This window comes from Nyctereutes procyonoides, unplaced genomic scaffold, assembly GCF_905146905.1.
Source record: "Nyctereutes procyonoides isolate TBG_1078 unplaced genomic scaffold, NYPRO_anot_genome, whole genome shotgun sequence".
NCBI classification, from domain to species: Eukaryota; Metazoa; Chordata; class Mammalia; order Carnivora; family Canidae; genus Nyctereutes; species Nyctereutes procyonoides.
The window spans coordinates 23,127,551-23,151,626 of NW_026575043.1; the positions used below are offsets into that span (position 1 = coordinate 23,127,551).

The following is a 24,076-nucleotide window of genomic DNA, read 5'->3' on the forward strand; positions in this document are numbered from 1 at the left end:
ACCACTGAGCCACCCAGGCTTCTCTCTGTCTGTCTGTCTGTCTGTCTCTCTCTCTCTCTCTTTTTTTTTTTTTTTTGTTTAAGTAATCTCTACACCCAACTTGGGGCTTGAACTCAGGACCCCAAGATCAAGAATGAAATGTTCTACTGACTGAGCCAGCCAGGCGCCCCCTATATTTGCATTTCTACTGGGTATACAAGAGTGGAATTGCGGTATGGACAAGTTTTGACGAAGCAAAGAGGAAGGTGTGCCAAAAATACGAGGAAAGTGCCAAAAATATAAGGAATTATTCTTTATTCTGAAGGGAGAGGCTTGTTGAAAGCCCAATAATTATTGAACAAGAGTCTTGAGAGAGAGGGTTAGGATTGGTGCAGTGTTTCCCAAACATTAATGTGTATACGAACTGTTATGGGCTGAACTGTGTTCCCCAAAGGTCATATGTTGAAGCCCTTACGTCTCTGAACTCAGAATGTGACCATATTTGGAGACGGGGTCTTTAAACAAGTGTTTAAGTAAAAAGGAGGTCCTTGGGGTGAGCCTTAATCCCATATGACTGATATGACTGATATGACTGATGTCCGTATAAGAGGAGGAAGCTTGGACACAGGCAGATACAGAGGAAGAGCTATGTGAAGACCCAGAAGGCAGATCACCGTCTACAAGCCCAGGAGAGAGGCCTCAGAAGAAACCAAACCTGTTGACACCTTGGGCTTGGATTTCAAGCCTCCAGAACTGTGAGAAAATAGGTGCCTGTTGTTTAAGGCCCTCAGCGCGTGCCACTTTGGCGCAGCGGCCTAGCCACCCCGTTTAGGCGCAGCCTCTGCTCAGCAGACCTGCGTGTGGCCAGTTTCCGCTTCTAACAGGATTGCGTGTAACACAGAGGCTGTGGGGCCGCGGGGCACACTGGGAGTGGCGAGGGCCTGAAGCAGAGGCCAGGACCCACCTGAGCCAGGAGGAGAGCCTCTTTCTCTGAGACAAAGGAAGAGAGTTCGGAGGCGGGAGGTATAGGATCAATGTTGCTGCAAGTGACTCCGCAAACCCCAAGGGGATGTGTAGTGTTGGGGTTGGGGGAGGTGGGAGCCCGAATAATGATGGCTGATTCCCACGGTGTGAGGTGTGAACGTCTCCCTGCTCTCCCCACGGCTGACTTCCTACCCAGAGTCTCACCCCGGGCTTGCAAAGCTCCTGGGAATTTAAGAGTGGCCTCTGGCCACAGGGAGGAGCCAGCTCCAGCTGCCAGCTGCCCCGGAAGCCCAGGCCTTCTCTCCTGGGGCCAGGAAGCGCTCCCCTTTTGGGGCCTGGGGCGGGGGGCAGGTGAGAGCTGTCGGGCTACTTGAAGAAAATTCGGGACAGCCTGGGCCTCCAGGATGTCCCGGGAGCAGGACTGCTCCGGAGAAGCAGACGAAGCCCCTGCTGTCCTCCCTCCCCGCCAGGCCCTGGGGCCAGAAGCCGACTCCGGAGCTGCGCCCGAGGGCAGGCCCAGAGGCCTGAAGCTGCACCCGACCTGGTCGACCCGGTCGGGCTCTGGCTCTCTCTGGCTCTCTGCTCTCAGGAAGCACGCCGCTGCCCTTCCTGGGGAGATAATCCTTGATTTCCTTCTCCTGGGCAGTCAGAGGTCAGAGCTTGGTCTCCCCTTCAGTCAGAATGTCCTTTGACTCACAATATTGTGTGTTGCATGAATCTAAATGGGACAGTTAGTTATGAGGATTTGGAAATTGAATATTTTAAAGGAGTTTAGGGAAAATAGTTCTTTTTTGAAAACCTAAGGTGGGGGGCACCGGGGCAGCTCAGTGGTTAAGCATCTGACTCTTGATTTGGGTTCAGGTCAGGATCTCGGGTCATGGGACCCGCTCTGCTTCCAGCAGGGAGTCTGCCGGAGACTCTCTCCCCTTTGTCCCTCCTGCTCCTCTTGTCTCTCTCGCCCTCTCTTTCTCTAAAATAAATAAATCTTTAAAAAAGAAAAGAAAGGAAACCTCAGCTGGTTTCAGTTGTTTCTAGCTGTTTCACTCTTGGGTCCCTAGGACAGGAAAAACACAAGATTTGGGGAAGAGTCTGGGGTATTTATAAGGAAAATATCTGTGCGCTGCCTTGGACCCGACCTTTCCACCTCGTTGCACAAGGGGTGGGGATGGTGAGTGTGCCCCTGGACACAGGATGTCGCCTGCATTTTACGGCTGGAAAAAGTGCAGACATCTGCGAAGTTCAGAACCTGGGCAAATCCAGGAAAGCTCCTGAGGGATGTGCAAGTGTCCCTCCCCAGATCAAAGCAGAGGGGCGGCCACACGCACCACCTGCCTTCGGGTCACCCCTCCCTGTCCCTTCGGGCACCAGGAAGCCAACAGCGCCGGGCTCTCCTGTCCAGGGGCAGGCGCCGTGGCCGTCCCCACAGGCCGGGCTGAGAAGGCGCTGCCAGCTCCGTGGCGGCCACCGTGGGGCTGCCCCCCCAGACGGCCTGGATGGCCCCTCCCGGGCCGGCTCATTATTTGTGGGTGTCCTTGGGGCACCTCCAGGGATCCACGGACCAATCATCCACTCTTCCGTCCTGGGGTCACCTCGGAGCTTGCCACCCACCCCTGCCCACCTTGCCTGGAAATGCCAGGGCCCAGGCCCCGCGGCTCACAAAGCTGCGGATCTCGACGCCTTCCCCCTGCAGCCATCCGGGCGCTGTCCCTTCAACAACCAGACAGGGTGTCTTGCGTCCTGCTCAGGGTCACCCAGAGAGCCCCACATGCTGTGCAGGCGTCTCAGCGAGTCCCTGTGGTCACAGGCAGATAGAAGCCCAGGGGCTTAGCAGGAGCTTCAGAGCAGGACGCGGGGCTCCGGCACACATGCCTGCAAGCCTCTCCATCGCCGCTCCCTGGAAGCACCCCCAAAGCTCTGCCTGGCTCTCCTGAAGCCCCCAGAGAAACCCTCCCCTGGGCACCAACGCCGGGGAACCGGTGCCCCGTGTGGGCCTACAAGCTCAGAGGTGGCCTAAGCGCATCCCTTTCTTAGACAGGACCTCCCTACGTAAGATCTTTATTTATTTATTTATTTTGATTACAGAAGAGTATGTGTTGTGGCAGAAATTTAGAAACTATAGGAAATACAAAGCAAACTTAAGCAGTCGGCAAATCCACACCCAGCGATCTCCGCTGTGGATGGTGAGCTCGAGGTTGTGGTGGGTGGAGGCGGGATCCACTATCTTGCTGGCACCCGAGACAAGCCTTGGGCGTAAATTCCCTCTGCTTCATGCAACTGCCACCCACCTGGGCTGGCCTTCTTCCCTGGGGCTCTCCTCTCTGAGCAGGAGGCTGCTTTTGACTGTACCAGGGAAACTCCGGGCGGGGCGGGGGCGGGGGGGGGTGGTTAAACCAACACATGGATGGAAATATAAACCTATAATCATTTTCCCACAGGTTAGTCATAGACCTCTGTTGCCCTTTCTTACTCTCGACCTTCCTCAACGTAATTATCTTCCCACATCATCAACGTCGGTACGCGTACACCTCCACTGTATGATTGTCCGTATCTCTTGTGATCTGTTTACTTGTAGACAATTTGGGTAATTGAAATTATTTATATTATATACTGTACCGTTATGAATATCCTGATTATTTGCTCACATCCTTAATGTTCTAAATGAAATCCTCCTAAACCTAGTACTGTTGAGATAAAAGTTGGGCGCTTTTTGAGGCTCCTCCCAAACTGGTCTCCAAAAAGTAATGATTTATGTTCCCACTTATGCTACTGCTGACTGCTGCCTGATTTATTCTTTATGACTTGGACTGAACCATGGTTGTCCCTGTCCAAATTTGGATTCACAGTTCATCAGCCTGTCACCTGAGCCATCTATTTATAGATTTTATATTATAGTTTATATATGTATTTTTATTTTATATATATTTTATATTATAATACATATTTTATATTATAAATTATAATTATACATCAATATAATTATGTAATATCTAATATTTTAATATACTTAATATATAATATGTTAATTATATATAATTAATTATATATTAATATATAATTATATTATGTAATTATATAATTATAATTGATAATTATATAATTATAATTAATATATTTCATATTATATGTACTATAATATATTTTTTATATTGTAATATAAATTCATATTACACCAAGCCAGGCTATGTTCCCTTTTAGACCACATCCATTTCAGGGACTGTGCTTTCTAAAATGGATTTGGGAAAAAAAAAAATAATCCACAGGACCGGAAAGCAGACATCTACAAATTATAATTTCATTTCATCCTCTAAAAATTATCCTACAACTTTATTAAGGTATAATGAATACAACAAACTTCCCATATCTGACATGTACACGTCAATAAGTTGTGATACTGGATGCACTAGTAAAACCATAATCAAGATAAGGAACACATCCACCACAACCTGAAGGCTCCTCTTACGCCCTCCCTCCTTGCCCCATCCTACCCACACACCCTCAGTCCTCAGGCAACCACTGCCCTGCTGTCTGCCACTCTGGATTAGGTTGCAATTTATAGAATTTTATACATTATAGAAGCATACGACACGTACTTCTTTTGGACACAGCTTCTGTCACTCAGTACAAGCATTCTGAAATCCATCCATGTTGTTGTGGGCATCAGTAGTTCATTTTTTAAAACTGCTAAGTTATATTCCTTTGTACGGATACATTGTAATTTGCTTAACCATTCACCTGTTGGGTTGTTGCAATGATTTTAACTATTGTAAATAAAATTGCTATGAACATGCATTTGCAAAGTCTTTGTATGAATGTATGCGGTCATTTCCCTTCATATAGGAGTGGGGAATAGCTGGATCATACGGCAGGTTTAATTTTTTAAGAAACTGCAAAATCGTTTTCCAAAATAGTTATGCCGTTTAACATTCCCGGTAGCTCAGATGAGAGTTCCCAATGCTCTGCCTCCTGATCAACACTCAGTACGGTCGGTGTTGTTAATTTTAACAATTCCAGTATGTGTATAATGTCATCTCATTGAGGCTTTAGTGGGCATGTCCATAACGACTAGTGACGTTCAGCATTTTTTCCTGTGTCCATTTGCAATCCATATTTGTTCTCTGGTGAAATACATCTTTTAAAATCTGTCACCCAATTTTTTTTGTTTGTTTTGAGAGGAGAGGGTACTTACTTATTGCATTTTGAGAGTTCTTATATATATTGGGTAAATCCTATTTCTTTATTATTTTTAGTCTGCCTGCATGAAGCAATTACTTCAATGCTTCTTGAAGTACAAGGTTGGTTGGTGATGAAAGCATTTGGCTTTGGTATGTCTGAAAGTCTTTATTCCACCTTCATTTTTTAAAAAAAAATTTTTTTTTGAAAGGGACGGAGTTCTTGGTTGATGGTTTCTCTTTTTTCTTACAGTATTTGAAAAATGTATCTCCACTATATCCCTGCTTGCATTGTTTCCAAAGAAAAATCTAATATTCATCTTTATTTCTGTTTTGCTGTACCTTTGTTCTTTGATCACTTTTAAGATTTTCTCTTTTTGGTTTTGAGCAGTTTGATTATGCAGTGTGATGATGAAATGAATAAAAACTTAGTTAAAACTTAACAACAGGGGCGCCTGGGTTGTTCATTGGTTAAGGGTCTGCCTTCAGCTCAGGTCATGATCCCGGGGTCTTGGGATGGAGCCCCACATCGGTCTCTGCTCAGTGGGGAGCCTGCTTCTCCCTCTCCCCCTGCTCCCCTCTTGTGTGATCCCTCTTTTTCTATCTTAAATAAATAAATAAATAAAATCTTTTTAAAAACCCTCAACAATAAAGACAAATAACCTAATTTGAAAATGAGCAAAGTATTTGGCTTAATTTTTCTCTGAGAAAGCTAGACAAAGAGCCAATAAGTACATGAAGCATCATCAGTCATCAGGGACTAATACAGCTATTAGTAATAGTCATAGTCATACAGCTCTACGCCATAATGAGGTATCACTTCATACCCACTTGGATGGCTAAAATTAAAAAAAAAAGAACAATAGATGTCTAGAAATTGAAACCCACATACGGTGAGGGTGGTAAAATTGTGCTGCGGCTTTGAAGAATATTTTGACATTTGCTCAGAAAGTTAAATATAGACTTACTATGTGAATTAACAATTCCACTGCAGGTATAGATTCAAGAAAACGAAAATAGAGGTCTACATAAAACCTTATATGGCAATGTTCACAGTAGCATTATTGTTCACAACAGACAAAAGTGGGAAACAACCCAAATGTCTATCAATTGATGAATAATCAAAATGGATATATATGTGCGCACTCAATATTATTATATTATCAGTCATAAAAAGAAATGAAGTACAGATCATTGATACCTTAAACCAGCAAGGATTAACCTTTGAACACGGTGGGTAGCGGAAGAAGGCAGCTTAACCGGCTGAGCCACCCAGGTGCCCCTGGATCAGGTACTTTTAAAAGGTGAGTATTAAGGTGTGCCAATCGTATCTCAATAGAGCTGTTGTTATTATTATTTTTTAAGGGAGACACCTGCTCTCAGGGTCGGGAAGGCACAGGGGTTGGCCCACGAGTGGGGGCCTCGGTAACTACACGGAGCCGCCTGGCTTGCCTCCTCCCCCTCAGACCCTAGGAGGATGCGCTAATTCAGGTTCATTTGAAATAGGAGGCGAAGTGTCCCGAAGGACAAGGCTTCCGGGGACACCCCTCGGCCTCGGAAAGTCATCAGCCCTGCTTCCTCCTGCTGGACGTCATCACATCAACAATAAATGCTTTTTGTTAAACGCCGAGGCCTCCGGTCCGCGTCCTGGGAGCGAGGCTGATACCCGGGGCCGGTGCCCGCTGACACCCCCACCCCCGGCCGCAAGTCCCTATCCCGGGCGGGTCTGACCCAGCGCACCTGTTCGGCCCCCGCAGGTGCAGGTAGTGGGGCGCTGCTGGGGTGCAAGCGGCCGGGGCCCCGGAGGGGCGGGCAGGCACCTGCCGCAGGTGCGTCCTGCAGCCCAGGTCGGAGGGTGCAGGAGCGACCGCAGCCCCCCCTCCTGCACGGCGGGGACCCGCGCGGGCGCCGAGCTGCCGCGAGTCGGGAGCCGGGCGTGCCCGTCCCCCGCCCCCGGGCCTCCCTCCCCGGGGTCACCCGCGGGCGCCGGAGCCGGACCCGCCCGCGCGTCGCCAGTCGGGAAACGCCTTTCGCTTCCTGCTCGGTTTCCGAGGCCGCGGGCCAACCCGGGCGCGTCCAGCCGGAGCCGCGGGGTGGGACTGGCGCGGAGGGGGCGGGCGCGGGGGCGGGGCCGGAGCGGGAGGGGGAGCGGAGGGGGAGAGGGGAGGGGAGGGGGAGAGGGAGGGGAGGAGGGCGGGGGGGGGGAGGGGAGGGGAGCGGGAGGGGGAGCGGGAGGGGGAGAGGGATGGGGAGGGGAGCGGGGAGGCGGAGGGGGGAGGGGAGCGGGGAGGGGGGGGAGGGGATGGGAGGGGAGGGGGAGGGAGGGAGGGGGGGGAGGGGGGAGGGGGAGCGAGGGAGGGGAAGGGGGAGGGAGGGAGGGGAGGGGGGAGGAGGGGGGAGGAGGAGTGGAGGGGGCAGAGAGTGGGGGAGGGGGAGAGGAGGAGGGGGAGGGGAGAGGGAGGGGGAGGGGGAGGGCGGAGCGAGAGGGAAGAGAGCGGGAGGTGGGAGGGAGGAGGGGGAGGGGGAGCGGAGGGGGAGCGCCGATGGGGGAAGGAGGAGCGGAGAGCGGAAAGGGGGAGCGGGAGGGGGAGCGGGGAGCGCGGAGAGGGAGCGGCCCTGACCCGCGCGGGGGACCCTCGCCTGCCCCGAGGCGCCGCCCCCGGGGGCGGGAGGCTTAGAGGTGGTCTCCCGCCCGGGGCGGCAGAGCGGGGCGGCGGGCAGAGCGGCGCGGGGCGGAGGTGGCAGGTGAGGGCTTCGGACCGGGCGGGGCGGGGGTGGCGGGCGCTCGGGCCTGGAGCCTGGGGCGGGCGGGATCGCTTCTCCCCGTGGCCCGAAACACGGCTCCGTGCTCCGCAGGGCCTCAGGGCGCCCCGGTCCGGGTCCCCGGCGAGGCCCCCCGCCCCCCTCCCCTGGGGTCCCCGGCGGGCCGCCGTCCCCGCCCGTCCCCTTCCCGCTAAGGTCCCCGGAGCGCGGCTGCAGCTCTCGGCCCCGCGGTCGTGCCCGCCGCGCCCCCTCCGCGCCCCGCCGAGGCCTCAGCCCCTCCCGTGCCCGCGGCGCCCTCGCAGGCCCCCCCACCACCACCCCCCCGCGCCCTCGCAGGCCTCCCGGGCCGCCGGAGCACCTCCGGGCAAGGCGGGGATTGCAGGGAGGCTGCTGGGGGCGCTGGGGCGCGGGCGCAGGGAGACCGGCCGGGGCGGAGGGGGGCGGAGAGGTCCTGGAGTTGGAGAAACCGTTTCCAGGGGCACGGGGGTGGCTTGGAGGGACGCAAAGGCTGCAGCAAGGGAGGCCGACAGGTGGAGGAGCTTATGCCCAGGGCCAGGCAGGTTTAAGAGGAAGGCTGAAAGGTCGGCTCCCCCACCAGAGGGCAGAGCGCTGGGGGGGGGGGGGGCTGTGGACAGCTGGAAGCTCCTAGAGGGAGCAGAGGATGCAGGCCCAAGAGGAGCAGGCTGGTTCAAGGGCTAGGAGGCAGCAGAAGGGAACCCTCGGTGATGGGTGCTGATGGGTTCGAGGGGAGGAGGAGCTGCGGCCGGGAGTCAGGGAGGCCCCCAGGGTAGGAGGCCAGGGTCTCCTTTCCAAGCTTAGCTAATTCCCTGGCCACATGTGGGCTGCGGGTGGTAGGATGAGGCGGCCGGCTTCACCTGTGGCCGGCACACCTGCCCACTCACCTTTATGCTACTGGCCTCCCCATTCTGGGCGGTTCACCTCCTTCTGGGCTCTTCTCTGCTCCCCCTGGCCTCTCCACTCAGGTGTCCCAAGGGCCCGGTCCTTGCCCTCTCAGGCACAGTCCACTCCAGTGGCTTCTGCTGGGACTAATGGGTAAAACTCTCAAATCAGTGTTTCTGACTCAGCACAAAGATCGTAAACCAAAAACAGTTGCCTCACCCTCATTTCCAATGTCCGAGGGTCACTTGGCCCCTAGGCCCTAGGGGCGGCGGTGGGTGCTTTGAGTTGGCCTCAGGGTGCTGAGGGCTGCTCAGCGAGAGAGCGCACTGGCTGTCCCTCAGCCAGTGACCCAGTCACTGTAGGTGCAAGGTCCTTGCCTCGCAGCCAATTTCATACCCAGCTGTAGCCTCTCTTTTACCAGCATCTCAAACATTTCTCAAGAATTAGCAGATGGATAGGGAGACTGTAGTCTGCTGCAGAGGTGAAACTCTCAGAAGTTTCCTTTGCCCTGACCCTGTGCCCCTCCACAGACGGGAAGAGCTGGTCCTTGTGACAGAGGATTGGACTCCCCTGATCTCCAGATGCTGAGTGCTCTTCACTTTCCCGAGGCTCCCGGGCTGGTTTGATCTGCTGCCAGCACCATACTTGGCTAATTACATTAAAATTGGGACTTGTTTTTCTGGATGGAGAGCCACAGGAAATGGATTTCCCTCCAACTGAAAATACTTATGAGCTTTATTATCTAAAAAAAAAAAGTGCAGGGATCCCCGGGTGGCTCAGTGGTTTAGCACCTGCCTTCAGCCCCGGGGCGTGATCCTGGAGGCCCGGGGTCGAGGCCCGTGTGTCGGGCTCCCTGCGTGGAGCCTGCTTCTCTGTCTGCCTCTCTCTCTCTCTCTGTGTCTCTCATGAATAAATCAATGAAATCTAAAAATAAAAATTTTAAAAATGTACAATTCCTGCATTGCCATGTAGCAAGGCAGTAGCGTTCGGGGGTGGGTTGAAGCAGCCTTTCTCTCTCTGCTCTGGTTCCAGACCCTGCATCATGGAGGCTCTTTCTGAAGCAAATGGCACCTTCGCCATCCACCTTTTAAAGATGCTGTGTCAAGACGACCCTTCACGCAACGTGTTTTACTCTCCTGTGATCATCTCCTCTGCCCTGGCCATGGTCTACCTGGGGGCAAAAGGAAACACCGCTGCCCAGGTGGCCCAGGTAAACCTGCCTGTTGCCCAGGGGAAGGGAAGGCCTTTGGGGGTGTTATGTTCTATTGCCAGCTTCATACCTCTGACTCCAGAGCTCCCATAAGGCAGGATGGGGGGGGGGCGCCAGGTGTGTGCACACATCTGTGCCTCCTTGTGCCGGTGGGGCTGCTAGAGACCAAGACAGAAAGGGCAGGGCTGGGAGTCTCCTCCACTGAGATGCTTTTTTGGGAGGAAGTTCCCTAATTAATAACCTGGATGAGACCATCAAAATCTTGTCCTTTTTTTTTTTTAAAGATTTTATTTATTTATTCATGAGAGAGAGAGAGAGGGAGGCAGAGACCCAGGCAGAGGGAGAAGCAGGCTCCATGCAGGGAGCCCGATGTGGGACTCGATCCCGGGACTCCAGGATCATACCCTGGGCCGAAGGTAGGCGCTAAACCGCTGACACCAGGGATCCCCTCAAAATCTTGTCCTAGCGCTTTATCTCTGTTTAGAAATCAGTACTGAAATTCTTTGAAATCTAAGTGGCTAAGAGCTCTCATTTTTGGAGTAAAAGACTGCATGGCTATAACTATTCTTTGGCACACAGGTAGGTTAAGATCTAGTTCAAGCCATTAATATGCCAACATGCCTTCCTAGCCCAGTAAGGGGACGGACAAAAATATGCACAAGTGGATAAAAAACCACATGTCTTTGTTACACATACACACTATATAATGTGGCCTAGTCTGCTTAACAGACGTTCGGCAAACATCTGAAAATGATAAAGAGTCGATCCCTGTCCTGAAGGGATGGAGCGAGCAGAGGGACATGTGCCCGAGATAAAACCTGAAAGCTTATTTTCTCCTGCCCCTGTAGACACCTTCACTGTCGACAACGTGTGAATCAGTGTGGCTCTTGGTTTTGATAGGACTTTCTTTTCCCTTGAGAACTTTTTCTGCGGTGATTTTTTTTTTCATTTTTTTCAGCTTGCGGTAGGAGGGAATGAAGGTTTAGGTGTAGCGGGGGGCTTCTTTAGCCTACCGAACTTTCTATGCTTTAAGCTAGCTGATGAACCCTTCTGGGAGCTTTTTTTTGAGAGCCTCAAGATCGGTTACTTTGTGTTCAGAGACATTGAAATTCCTGATCCTCCTGGGCTCGGCTGGACGACAATGGCACTGGCTATGCTAAGTGCACATTGCTGCTTAGAGCACTAAGGGACCTTCTCTCACAGAACTAGCTTTCAGATTCTGTGCGCACTGGCGGGGACAGAAAGTGAGGTTTCCCCCACTGACTGTATTTCTGCCCATCTCCCCATCAACCTTTCATGCTTTTTTTTTAATTTTTTTTTTATTTATGATAGTCACACACACAGAGAGAGAGAGAGGCAGAGACACAGGCAGAGGGAGAAGTAGGCTCCATGCACCGGGAGCCCGACGTGGGACTCGATCCCGGGTCTCCAGGATCGCGCTCTGGGCCAAAGGCAGGCGCTAAACCGCTGCACCACCCAGGGATCCCTCATGCTTTTAATTGTATGTGCTGTTGGGTTTTTTTCCTTATGCTGTTGGGTTTTTTTCCTTGTGAATCTTAGATGCGAGTTTCCCTCTATATAGGATATAGTTCATACTTATGTTTTCCTTGGGATGCAAAATTTTATAAAAGCCCCTTTTCTGAGCCCCTCTTATCCTTGTCACTACTTACCTTTTTTTTTTTTTTTTAAGATTTACTTATTCATTTGAGAAAGAGAGGGGCAGAGGGAGAGGGAGAGTCCCAAGCAGACTCCCTGAAGCATGGAGCCTGACATGGGGCTTGATCCCACAACCCTGAGATCATGACCTGAGCCAAAACCGATAGTTGGATACTTAGTGGACTGCACCACCCAGGTGCCCCTTTCTATTACCTGCCTTACTCCCCTGCTCTTTTTAAATTAAAAAATGTTTAAATTCAGTTTAGTTAACATAAAGTAGATTATTAGTTTCGGGGTAAAATTTAGTGTCACATGCATACAACACCCAGTGCTCATTACATCACGTGGCCTCCTATAATACCCATCACCCAGTTACCCCTCCCCTGATCTGCCCTCCTCCAGCGACCCTCAGTGTGTTCCTTGTAGATCAGAGTCCCTTGTGGTTTGTCTCCCTCTCTGTTTTAACCTTATTTTATTTTCCCTTTCCTTCCCCTATATTAATCTCTTTTGTTTCTTAAATTCCACATATGAGTGAAATCATATGGTATTTTTCTTTCTCTGACTGCCTTATTTCACTTAGCCTAATACCCTCTAGTTCCGTCCACACCACTGCAAATGGGAAGGGCCTATCCCTTCTGATGGCTGAGTCCATTGTCTATATAGACCACCTCTTCTTTATCCATTCATCTGTCGAAGGACACCTGGGCTCCTTCCATATTTTCACTGTTATGGACATTGCTGCTGTGAACATTGGGGCACAGGTGCCCCTTCAAATGGCTGTTTGTATCCTTCGGATAGATACCTAGTGGTGCAATTGCTGGGTCATAAGGTAACTCTATTTTCAACGTCTTGAGGAACCTCCGCACTGTTTTCCAGAGAGGCTGCACCAGCCTGCGTTCCCACCAACGGTGCAAGAGGGTTTCCCTTCTGCACATTCTCGCCAACATCTGTCATTTCCCGTCTTGTTAATTTTAACCATCCTCACTGTGTATCTCACTGTGGTTTTGCTGTATTTCTCTTTTTAGTAAATGTGCTGCCGAAGCGAGCACTTGCTGTATTTCTCTGATGCCAAGTGATGCTGAGCATTTTTTCATGTGTCTGGATCATGTGTAGGTCTTCTTTGGAGAAATGCCTGTTTCATGTCTTCTGCCCAGTTCTTGACTGGATTTTTGTTTGTTTTTTGAGTGTTGAGTTTGATGAGTTCTTTGTAGGTTTTGGACACTAGCCCTTTATCTGATACATCATGTGCAGATATCTCCTCCCATTCTCTAGGTTGCTTTGTAGTTTTGTTGACTATTTCCTTTGCTGTGCAGAACTTTTTATCCTGATGAAGTCCCAGTAGTTCATTTTTGCTTTTGTTTCCCTTGCCTTCGGGGCCATATCTAGCAAGAAGTTGCTGCGGCCAAGGTCACAGAGGTTGCTGCCTGTGTTCTCCTCTAGGATTCTGATGGGTTCCTGTCTCCATTTAGGTCTTTCATCCATTGTGTCTTACTCCCTTGTTTTCTGTTCTCTGCCTCCCCCCCCCCATCCTTTTCTTTCTATATCTTCTCCCCACCCCCACATCCTGTTGCCCTAGTAGGTATTAAATCTGCAATTAAATTGAAAGTAATGTCCCTTTTGAAAAAAGAGAAAACAATGCCTTTTAAAGGAAAATTTTGTGGAGTATTTGCGAAAGAATTTTGCTTACAGATTTTTTGAGACATTCTTTTTTTTTTTTTCTTGAGAGAGAGAGAGAGAGTGCTTGAGCAACTGGCAGAGATGGGGGAAGGACAGAGGGAGAGGGAGAAAGAATCTCAAGCAGACTCTGCACTGAGCACAGAGCCCAACGCAGGGCTTGCTCTCATGACCCCAAGATCACGACCTGAGCTGAAATGAAGCGTCAGATGCTCAACTGACTGAGCCACCCAGGTGCCTCCCAAAGAACAATCTTCATAAATTTCAAAATTATGTTTTCTCAACAGGTGCTTTCATTAAGCACAGAGAAAGACATTCATCAGAGTTTCCAGTCGCTTCTCACGGAAGTCAACAAACCTGGCACCCAGTACTTGCTCCGAACAGCCAACAGGCTCTTTGGAGAAAAGACTTGTGAATTCCTCCCGGTAAGTTGAGTCAACAGGACAATAAAAGTCATAATCAAAGTATAGAGTCTGAAAGGAAGATCCCAAAGAACTGAAAATCATGGTAAACATGTTTTTTAAAATCCTAATTCTATAACCGTGCCTTGAATTTTTAAGAATTTGACTAGTTCTAAAATTCATTTATCCATTTCTGGTTATTCATGGCTTAGTACTTCCCTCTTTATAAACTCTGCTGTTACAGTGCCTAGTGGACTAAGATTCGATCAGTTTCAATAGATGTAGACTCATTTTAATAAAATGTATGTAATATCCCGATTTGGGGGGGAAACTAGACTTTATCTCGGAATATAGCCACACTGCACTTTTCTCTCCAAAGACCTTTAAGGAATCCTGTCTTCGGTTCTATAATGCTGAGCTGGAACAGCTTCCCTTTGCCAAAGCGGCAGAGCCGTCCAGGAAGCACATCAACGCTTGGGTCTCAGAGAAGACTGAAGGTCAGAATTGCCTGCAGTTACCTACCCCTTCCCCCCCGACCCTCCTCGCACCCTCGGCCTTCCGCTCCTTCCCCTGGTTCTCCTCCCCTTGGTTTTCCTGCTGCTCCGACTTCAGATTTCACTAGTGTTTCACTTGGTCTGGGCACTGACAGGTTGGGCCTCTTGCCTTATTTGCACCTTAATGGCCTCACAGGGGTTCTGGGCAGATGCTCAGGTGTGCAACAGCAGACACCTAAGAGTTTGTCCGCTCCCCTGGGACCAGGACTGATACAAATGTCCAAAGAAACTGATAGGCCAGGGGCACCTGGGGGGCTCAGTGGTGGAGCATCTGCCTTGGGCTCAGGCTGTGACCCTGGAGTCGCGGGATCGAGTCCCACATGGAGCTCCCTGCATGGAGCCTGCTTCTCCCTCTGCCTGTGTCTCTGCCTCTCTCTGTGTCTCTCAGGAATAAATAAATAAAATCTTCTAAAAAAAAAAAAAAAGAAAGAAAGAAACCAATAGGCCAGATTTCCAGCTTAATAGCTTGCACTGACTGAAGCGTAGCTTCACGTGGCCCGTGCCCTTCGCAGGGCCCCTGGGAGGCGGCTCGCTCTGGTTCTGCTCTGAGACAGGCGCTTGGGCTTCCTCTCTGGAAATTCTCTGCGGCCCTCCTTACCCCCCGCCCCCCAGGCTGCCCACGAAACTGCCTTGTTCTGCTTTCAGGGCTGCTCAGACTCCCCCGTGAGCTTTGCTGAGCCCAGATTGGAGAGACCGCAGACGCTGCCTCAGGTCCGGGCAGCTCGATGGACTGAAATCACACTGTTTGGCCTTGAGCCTGATTCGTTTCTCTTTTACAGAGTGGAGGGTTCTGATCGTGGGCCGTGTGCCCGCTGATGTTGGAGCCACACAGGACCCTCCGCGCTAACTGCTTAGCACCTCGAGGAGCACTGTTAAAGATTTTATTTATTAATTCATGAGAGACACAGAGAGAGAGACAGAGAGGCAGAGACACAGGCAGAGGGAGAAGCAGGCTCCATGCAGGGAGGTCGATGTGGACTCGATCCCGGGACTCCAAATTCACGACCTGGGCTGAAGGTAGACGCCCAACCACTGAGCAACCCAGGTGTCCTGGTGTTTTGTTTAGAGAATCAAATAGTGAAATCTCTTCCAGATCCTTCCAGAAGCTCCTCAGAGCACCCAGGCTGCCCAGCCTCAGCTATTTCCCCTTTGAGCCATTCATCCTGGCTGCCTCCGATGCGGACACAGCTGTTAACGCTGGTTGTGACGTCCGTGCATTAACTACACACTCCATTTTACCACTTGAGATAACAAACAGAAGTCCCTCCCAGCCCATCTGTCATATCCTGCTTGCCTTCATGTCTGACCTAGTATAGTGTTTTTCTTTGAGTGATTTATAAATCTTGTGCTGTTATCAACTTTGTGACTGTCCCCACAGCATTGGTGACCTGGCTGTGAAATACCACTTGTATGTGTTGTTTTTTTATTTCTGCACATAACAGTCCGAACTCAGCTCATTTCAAAAAGAAATGAATGTTTGGTTCTTGATTAATAACCAAGAATCTAAAAAAAAAAAAAAAAAACTGAATATATTCTCTACTTTTTCTGGAAGGTAAAATTCAAGAGCTGTTGCCAGGTGGCTCAATTGATGCAAAGACCAAGCTGGTTCTTGTCAATGCCATCTACTTCAAAGGAAGGTGGAATGAACAGTTCGACAAAAGGTACACAAGGGAAATGCCTTTTAGAATAAACCAGGTGAGAGAAGCTTTCAGAAATCCTCCTAGTTTCATGAAGAAAGTGAATGGAAATAGTTAACTTTGTAAAAGCATAAATGATTGGCTAAAAATAATTCTGAAACTTAACACCTTTGTGAATGGAATTTTAAAGTAGAAGAGAACTGAGAAATAAAAATTATTTGCTATGATTTTTTTTTTTTTTTTTGCATTTTGTTACTGCTTCTATGGCCTCTGATAATTTCTCCTACATTCATTGCTGCCACCTAATTCAGGAAACTTAAGACTTTTTTTCTAAGTCCAGTAAGCTTAACAGAAAGCAAAAAACAAGTGTTCAGGAAGTGTGATATGTTGTATGTGTTGGGGGAGCATATAGAAGGAGTCAATATCGTTTTAATCAGATATTTTAAAAATTAAAATAACTATAGACTTGGATTATTGTTAATCATTATTGATCTAGTATTTATACGTTTGTAATATTAAAACTGACAAAGATATTAGGCATTAAAATAGCTTGTGGAATCTCCCAGCCTGTGGAAAAAAAAAAATACCATTTCATGAAATTAGGAAACTTATACTGTACAGGTAAATCCTTTTGGGGGGGGACATAAGGTGTACTTCACATAATCAGCCCTCTAGTTATAAAGGTGTCGGCGGGAGGACCTTTCTAGCATCTAATTTTTATAATAGCTGATCCATATCAATTTTCTAAAATTTAATGAGTAGAGTAGTCCAATGAACTTCTGCGTGCATATTACCTCTTCTGTACTTTAAAAAAATACATATTTCACTGGATTCGAGTATCAGAATTGGAACAAGTGGATTTAAATACATGAAGAGACATGTAATTCCCTCTGCTTTCTGAGGGGCCGTCTGCATACACTATGGGTCGCACTGCTGCGAGACTCTTCAGTTTCTTTTTCTTTATCATTAACACGTTTTCCACTTGAATACAAATAGTTTTCTGTTTCAGTTCATTTGATTATATTGTTTCCTTAGATGTATTGCAGATTTTACATGAGGAAATTGGATTTGCCTCCTGCAAAAAATGCAGAGTGTCACATTTATTTCGCTGAATAAAACGTGTCCTTTCCTAGGCTGGCACCGTATTTGCTTGCACTACGGGCCTTGTGGTGGTGACAGGAAAGAGTCAGAGCTAGCACACGAATATTGCTTCCATCAGGGGGGCTGAAAACACTCCTGGAGTCAATTATAGCTGTTTTGGAAATTTTTATTGCCGCTTTCAAGAGTCTGTTTTTAATTCTGTGCTTACCTGTTTAATTCCCATCAGAAGGAGCAAAGGCCAGTGCAGATGATGTACCAGGAAGCCACGTTTAAGCTCGCATACATCGAAGAGCTGCAGACGCAGGTCCTGGAGCTGCCCTATGTGGGCGACGAGCTGAGCATGCTCATTCTGCTCCCGGATGACCACGTGGAGCTCAGCTCGGTGAGGGTCCAGGGATGCCCTCTGCATCCTTCCTGCTAGGCCTCAAGCGCCGTGGTCAGCGTGTGTTACCTTCCACGTCCATGGTGTGCACAGCCAGGCAGCGGGCACAGCGTTCAGGCGCTGGCCTCTGGAACCCAGCGGCCCACCAGGACCCACTCCTCCCATTGTTATCTACGTGATCTTGCTAAATTCCTTAACTCCGTTTTCCCGCCTGGAAAATGGGGATGGTGGGACTCCTGGGGGGCTCAACGGTTGAGCATCTGCCTTGGGCTCAGGGTGTGACCCCGGGGTCCTGGGGTCGAGTCCCGCATCAGGCTCCTTGCTGGGAGCCTGCTTCTCCCTCTGCCTGGGTCTCTGCCTCTCTCTCTCTCTGTCTCTTTCATGAATAAATACATTAAATATTTAATTTTATTAAAGACAACCTCTCAAGTGGACAACCTCTGCTTGAGAGTTATGAGGATGAAATGGGGGTGGTTCAGGTAACAAACTTAGCACATTGGGACATAATAAGCCCTGAATAAATGCGATCCATTATTACTATCATGATCATTGTTAGCATTATATTTTATTTATCTATTTTTTAAAGATTTATTAGAGAGAGAGAGCAGTGTGTGCTTGAGGGGCAGGAGAGGGAGAAGCAGACTCCCCGTTGAGCAGGGGGCAAAAGGAAAGAAAGAAAGAGAGAGAGAAAGAAAGAAAGAAAGAAAGAAAGAAAGAAAGAAAGAAAGAAAGGAAAGAAAGAAAGGAGAGAGAGAGAAAGAAAGGAGAAAGAGAAAGAGAGAAAAGAAAAAAAGAAAGCAAAGGGAAAGCAGAGTCAGGTAAGCCTTGACGGTTGTCGGGATAAAGCGGTGACCTAGCGGCCGCTGGCTAAGACGGGGAAGGGCCGCCGGGGTGCTCCCTGCTAGGCCCGCACCCACAGGTGGGGGGAGAGGGGACGTGCGTGTCAACCTGTACTGAGCTGTGAGATTTAAAGTGTAATTCGGGTCCTTCCAGGTGGAGAGCCGTCTGACTTGGGAGCGATTCCGAGCGTGGACCGGGCCGGCGCGCATGCGGAGCACCTACGTGGAGGTCTTCCTGCCCAGGCTGCAGCTGGGGGAGGAGTACGACCTGGCCGCGGTGCTTGGGCCTTTGGGGATGGCCGATGCCTTTCAGGGGGACAAGGCCGACTTCTCGGCGATGTCGGCCCGCGGAGATGTGTGTCTGTCCAGGTTTGTGCACAGGAGTGTGCTCGAGGTGGACGAGGAGGGCACGGCGGCGGCGGCGGCCAGCGCGGCCCTGGTGGTGGCCGAGTGCTGCCAGGAGTCCGGGCCCAGGTTCTGCGCCGACCACCCCTTCCTGTTCCTCATTAGGCACAACGCAGCCGACACTATTCTGTTCTGCGGCAGGTTTTCCTCCCCGTGAGGGCGAGCCCCTCTCTCTCCCCGTGACCCCTGTCCTGCCCCGCGCCTGTCCACACTCGACTGGCCCCATCCTGGCCCCTCGTAGGCCCTACCCAGTGTAGGGCAGGGGACGAGAGACCTTAGTGATTCCCTGGGGTGTTCAGAGCCCAATCCTCATCCCGGCGGATGGGACGCAGAGCTTCCCCAGACTGGGTCCCCCTCCTTCCGTAGGTGAGTTACCTGTGACACTGAGTCCTGCCTCGGTCCTCAAATCCTGCTGCATACTTGCCTTAGCCTGTTTCCGTGGTGACAAGCGCTGCTAGCTCGGGCTACTGTTCTCCGTGGGCTGGTGCATGGGCTTCGTAGAAAGTTTCCTTAATGTACATTTTTATGTTATCTTTGTTTACTATCTATGCATCACCAGCTAGGTGGCAAACAGGGCCTGGGGCATTGGAGACGAAAGGGCGGAGTCACGGCCTTTGGACACCTGGTCTTAAATAATCTTGCCAGAATCAGGTAGCTTTTAGGACAGCCAGGTGGGACAAGGTAATGTCCTTAAACTTATCACCTGATCCCCTTGTAGGGATCATACCTTTCTTCGCGTTCTTGTATCTCTCCACCTCCAACTCTCACAAAAATTTCGTTCAACTCTTAAAGCTCATTTCCGATGTCATCTTCTCCAAGAATAGTTTCCTTTTCTGCATAAGCAGATGTGCATCTTTGAACCCATGGAGGGAGGGCATTTCTCTTATGGCGTTTGCTTTATTTATTAATCACCGTGTTCTCCAACTAGACCTTAAATTCCTCAGGGCTTGGGAAGTGTATTTTGCAGTCTATGTGCTACTTGCAATGCAGCGATACGTAATTTGATCATAGCTGAGCTCTGTAGTTTTTAAAAAAGTGATTAAATATCAGTGATATTATTGGGGCCTTCTTAAAGGATTTGTTATTGAGGTGAAATTCACATAGCATAAAATTAACCATTTTTAAGCAAACAGTGCGGTGGCCTTTAGGACATTGAAAATGTTGTGCAACCACCACCTCTATCTAGTTCCAAAAAATGTTCCTCACCCCAGAGGAAAACCTGTGCAGTCACTCCTCGTCCTCTTCCTCCTTCGACCCCAGACAACTGCCAATCTGCTTTCTTCCTCTATGGACTTACTTATTCTGGATATCTCATATAAATGGATTGCTTTTGTTTCTGGCTTTTACTTAGCATGGCGTGTGCGAGGTTCATTCACGTTGTTGTATGTACTTCATCTCTTTTTATGACTGAATAATAGTCTACCATAGAGCTGCAGCACGATTTGTTTGTCTACTCATTCATTGATGGACATTTGATTTGTTTCCATCTTTTGGTTATTTGTGAGTCATCCTCCTACACATGTGCATATTGGTGTATTTGTTTGGATCGCTGTTATATCAGGGTTCCAGTTTCTTCACATCCTTATCAACACTTGTTATTTCCCACCCTTGAGAAACTTGTGGGAACAGTTTTAAAAATTATGGCCACTCTGGTGGGTGGAAGTGAAATCTCATTGTGCATTTTACTTGCATTTTCTTGATGACTAATAGTGTTGAGCATCTTTTTATGTGCTTACTGGCTGTTTGGATATCTTCTTTGGAGAGAAGTCTATTCAAGTCCTTTGTCCATTTTTTCATAGGGTTGTCTTTTTGTTGTCAAGTTATAAGAGTTCTTTATATATACTGGATACTAGACCCTTCTCAGATATATGGTTTGCAATATTCTCTCCCTTTGTTTAGGTTATATTTTCCCTTTCTTGATAGTACCCTCTGATCCACAAAGGTTTTTAATTTCAGTGAAGTCCAGTTTATCTATTTTTTCTTTTGTTACTCATACTTACGGTATCATATGTAATAACCCTTTGCCAAATCCAAAGTCATGGACATTTACAACTATTTTTCCTAAGACTTTTATGATTTTAGATCTTCTATTTAGAATGTTAATCTATTTTGATGTATATGATATGAGGTTTGGGTCCAACTTAATTTTTTTTGCATATGGGATATCAGTTGTCTCAGCACCTGTAACTGCTTTTGAACTGAAAAGGGATGTTGATAATAAACAAAAAAGAAAGACAATATCTAAAAAAATGAAAATATCTAAAAAAAATGATAAGGTGAAATATCATGCAGTTGGCATACACACACACACACACACACACACACAGACACAAGTATCTCAAATCCATTCCATGAAGGACACCATAACGAGACTGAAAGAAACTATAAAAAAAAAAAAAAAAAACAGTAAAGAATTAACACTAGGGTATACAAAGAACCCCTGCAAACTAAAGAGAATAAGACAGTCAATTATTAATCATAAAAATACAAATAAAATACCGTGAGATACTGCCCTACATCCATCAGATTGGTGTCAGTTAGAAAGTTGGATACTATGCAGCATCAGCCAGGAAGTAGGGAAATTTGGGAGCACTTGTGGGACCAGGAACCAATATGGCCAAGATAGAAAGTAATCTGTCAGTGAACTCAATTGGCGTCTGCTCTGGGCTGCAGCAGGCTCCTTTCTGGGTGTGTGGCCCAGTGATGTCATCGCACAAGTCCACAGGAGTGTTCACTGCAACTTCATTTATGTTGGCAACGAGTCGGAAGCTACCTAAGTGTCCATCTCAATGGGAATAGATAATGAAGATGTGAGACATACTCTGTGATATTATATAGGAGTTAGAAACTAAAGTACGAAGTAGGTCTTTAGTCTTGGATAGCTGATGTTGAGTTAAAAAAATTATGTATATAGTATAGTAGTATATATATAAGTATATATAAATATACTTCAACAACTTTTAAGTTACAGAAGTTTTACTTCTGTAAAAATCTCTGCAGGATATGTTAAACAAGGATATACACCTATTGTATTTCTTCCATTGGTGAGAAACTTTTCATAAATTTTGTTACCATATTTTATTAATGAACAGGTTTATTCCGCCCCCAGTCAAATCTAGGTTTTTCCTTAGCGATTTTTGACACAGCTTTCAATTCTTAGAAAGACTTTCCCATTGAAGCCAGTAGGTCACCTATATTTTCTTCTAACCTATTATGTTTTTAACTGACTTAACTATTCAATCCATCTGAAGTTTGTTTTTGTGTTGTGACATTCAGGAGAAATATAATTTTATTTATTTACAACCAATTTCTCAACGTTATTTGTAAGTAATCTGTTTTTCCCCAGTGTTCATGATGATTTTCTCATCTTCATTCTTCCAGGTGAACTTCAAAATAATTTTACAATACTCAAAATAATTTTTTTTAAAGATTTTATTTATTTATTCATGAGAGATGCAGAGAGAGAGAGAGGCAGAGACACAGGCAGAGGGAGAAGCAGGCTCCATGCAGGGAGCCTGATGCAGAACTCGATCCCGGGACTCCAGGATCATGCCCTGAGCTGAAGGCAGGTGCTGAACTGCTGAGCCACCCAAGGATCCCCTCAAAATAATTTTTTAACTTTGATATTTTTTGGAGGGATTAGTGTGACATTAAACATATAAATTTGGGATAAATTAATCTATTTACAGTGTTAGTCTTGTTTTAAAAAAATGTGAGGAGTCTCCATTTATCCAAATCCTTTTTTTTATATATCTCGGTCTATATATAGATACATATAGACATAGTTTTGTTTTTCTCATTTCTACATTTTATTGTCATTATAAAAATTGTGAGAGCATTATTTCCCTCACCTGGTTATGGGTTACATCTAAGCAAACAAATGAAGTTTAATACATACTGAAGAGAATCACTATTTCTGTCTCCTACTACTAAACAACCCTTCTGACACGAGTTGTGTGGGCTTTTCTACACCAAAGAATTCTCTGCTTCTCAGGGACACCGAGCAGGTGCCTTAGCAATTTAACTCAGTTTGAATTTACTTTTTCCTCAATAGGAGAAGAATTTAATTCACTTATATTATGCAATCCTATGCAGAACATTTTTTTAAATTGTGAAGGGTCTATAAGCAGTTCCTGAAAAAGATCATGAAAACCAATTAATTGAAAAATAAAGCTTATAGTACAATGTGCACAGCATGATGCACACATTTATGTGAACAAGCCTTGTATGTGTACACGTAAATTCATGTATGTGAGCCTATGGGAAAAGGTCTAAAGACTAAGCCTTCACTGCTAACAGAGGTTATCTCTGGGAAAGGTTTGGAGGGAAATGGGGGTATACTTCCAATTTTTACTCTGTTTTCATATTATTTAACATTTCAACTAGGAAAGTCTAATCCTGTGATCTGCACATAATTTAAAGGAAGAAGAACTCTGAGATGTGACCACATGTGTAGTTCTTAGTGACATGGTATTGGAACGGAAATAAAATCTACATAAACACCTTTAAAATGTTTTATTCTTGGCTTTTATGGGAGTATCTATTTTATTTATATTTTTTGAAAGTGTTATTTATTCATGAGGGACACACAGAGAGAGGCAGAGACAAAGACAGAGGGAGAAGCAGGCTCCCTGCGGGGAGCCCAATGTAGGACTTGATCCTGGGACCCCAGGGTCACAGCCTGAACCAAAGGCAAATGCTCAAGCACTGAGCCCCCAGGTGCTCCTGTAAGAGTTTTTAATAAGAATATCAAACATATATCTTCCTCTAATCATGAATGAGGTTTATGTCCATCTTTTTTTTTTTTTTAATTATCTTTCAAAACTATTTCCTGTTCTGTGAACTGACTTCACATGCTTGGCCCATTGATTCCCTAGGTTTGTGTGGATGAGTAGGCACTTTGGTAGTTCCACACCACATTACAGTACAGATTAAGTTCCCTCATGGAGGGACACAAAAGACGGACAGAGATGGATAGAGATACAGAGACTCTGAGTTTGACTCATGTCCCCTGGATATGCTAGACATTTGGATATTGCCCAAGAGAAACATGCAGGGCATGAAAGTATCAATCCTAACAAACCCAAATGGGCCAAACTACAGTTGTTTGGCCCCTCAAGCTTCTAAGACGAGGCGGTGAGTGCAGGGACCAACAAACTCTCTTCGTGGTTCTCTGGGGCTTGGGCTACTTCTCTAAATTCCCAGGAGCTAAGGTTGTATAATGTGGGCAGAGAAGGGGAAGTTTCCAGTCCAGACTGTGATGCTAATCTTGAAGTGTGAACCGAGTCCTGCTATTTCCTCCCTACCACCTGCTGCGGGAGCCAGTCCCCCACCTTCCAGGGCAATGAAATAAGGAAGTCCATTTGGACAAGACTCCCAGCTCCAGCGTTCTCTAAGCCTGTGCTTCTGGATCTCTTCTTGA

The 24,076-nt window shown here is 47.6% G+C and overlaps 1 protein-coding gene and 1 long non-coding RNA gene across 4 annotated transcripts in view; one reads left to right on the plus strand and one right to left on the minus strand.

Annotated features, from left to right (window-relative positions):
* The window catches only part of LOC129507986 (uncharacterized), a 23,350-nt gene extending 14,424 nt beyond the window's left edge, over nt 1-8,926 (minus strand). The window contains exon 1 of the long non-coding RNA XR_008664112.1: nt 8,798-8,926. This is a non-coding gene — a long non-coding RNA (uncharacterized LOC129507986). The remainder of the gene's footprint in view (nt 1-8,797) is intronic.
* SERPINB9 (serpin family B member 9) lies at nt 7,613-23,180 on the plus strand. 3 transcript variants are annotated; one of them, XM_055322845.1, is made up of 7 exons: nt 7,613-7,633; nt 9,828-10,005; nt 13,623-13,760; nt 14,116-14,233; nt 15,843-15,985; nt 17,255-17,410; nt 18,404-23,180. In XM_055322845.1, the coding sequence occupies exons 2-7, from the start codon at nt 9,838-9,840 to the stop codon at nt 18,809-18,811; spliced, it is 1,131 nt and encodes a 376-aa protein (XP_055178820.1). In that variant the 5' UTR covers nt 7,613-7,633; nt 9,828-9,837; the 3' UTR covers nt 18,812-23,180. The 3 variants fall into 3 exon arrangements, with proteins under 3 accessions (XP_055178820.1, XP_055178819.1, XP_055178818.1); XM_055322844.1 differs by lacking the exon at nt 7,613-7,633 and adding an exon at nt 7,723-7,877; XM_055322843.1 differs by lacking the exon at nt 7,613-7,633 and adding an exon at nt 8,172-8,948.
* Nucleotides 23,181-24,076: the final 896 nt, after the last annotated feature.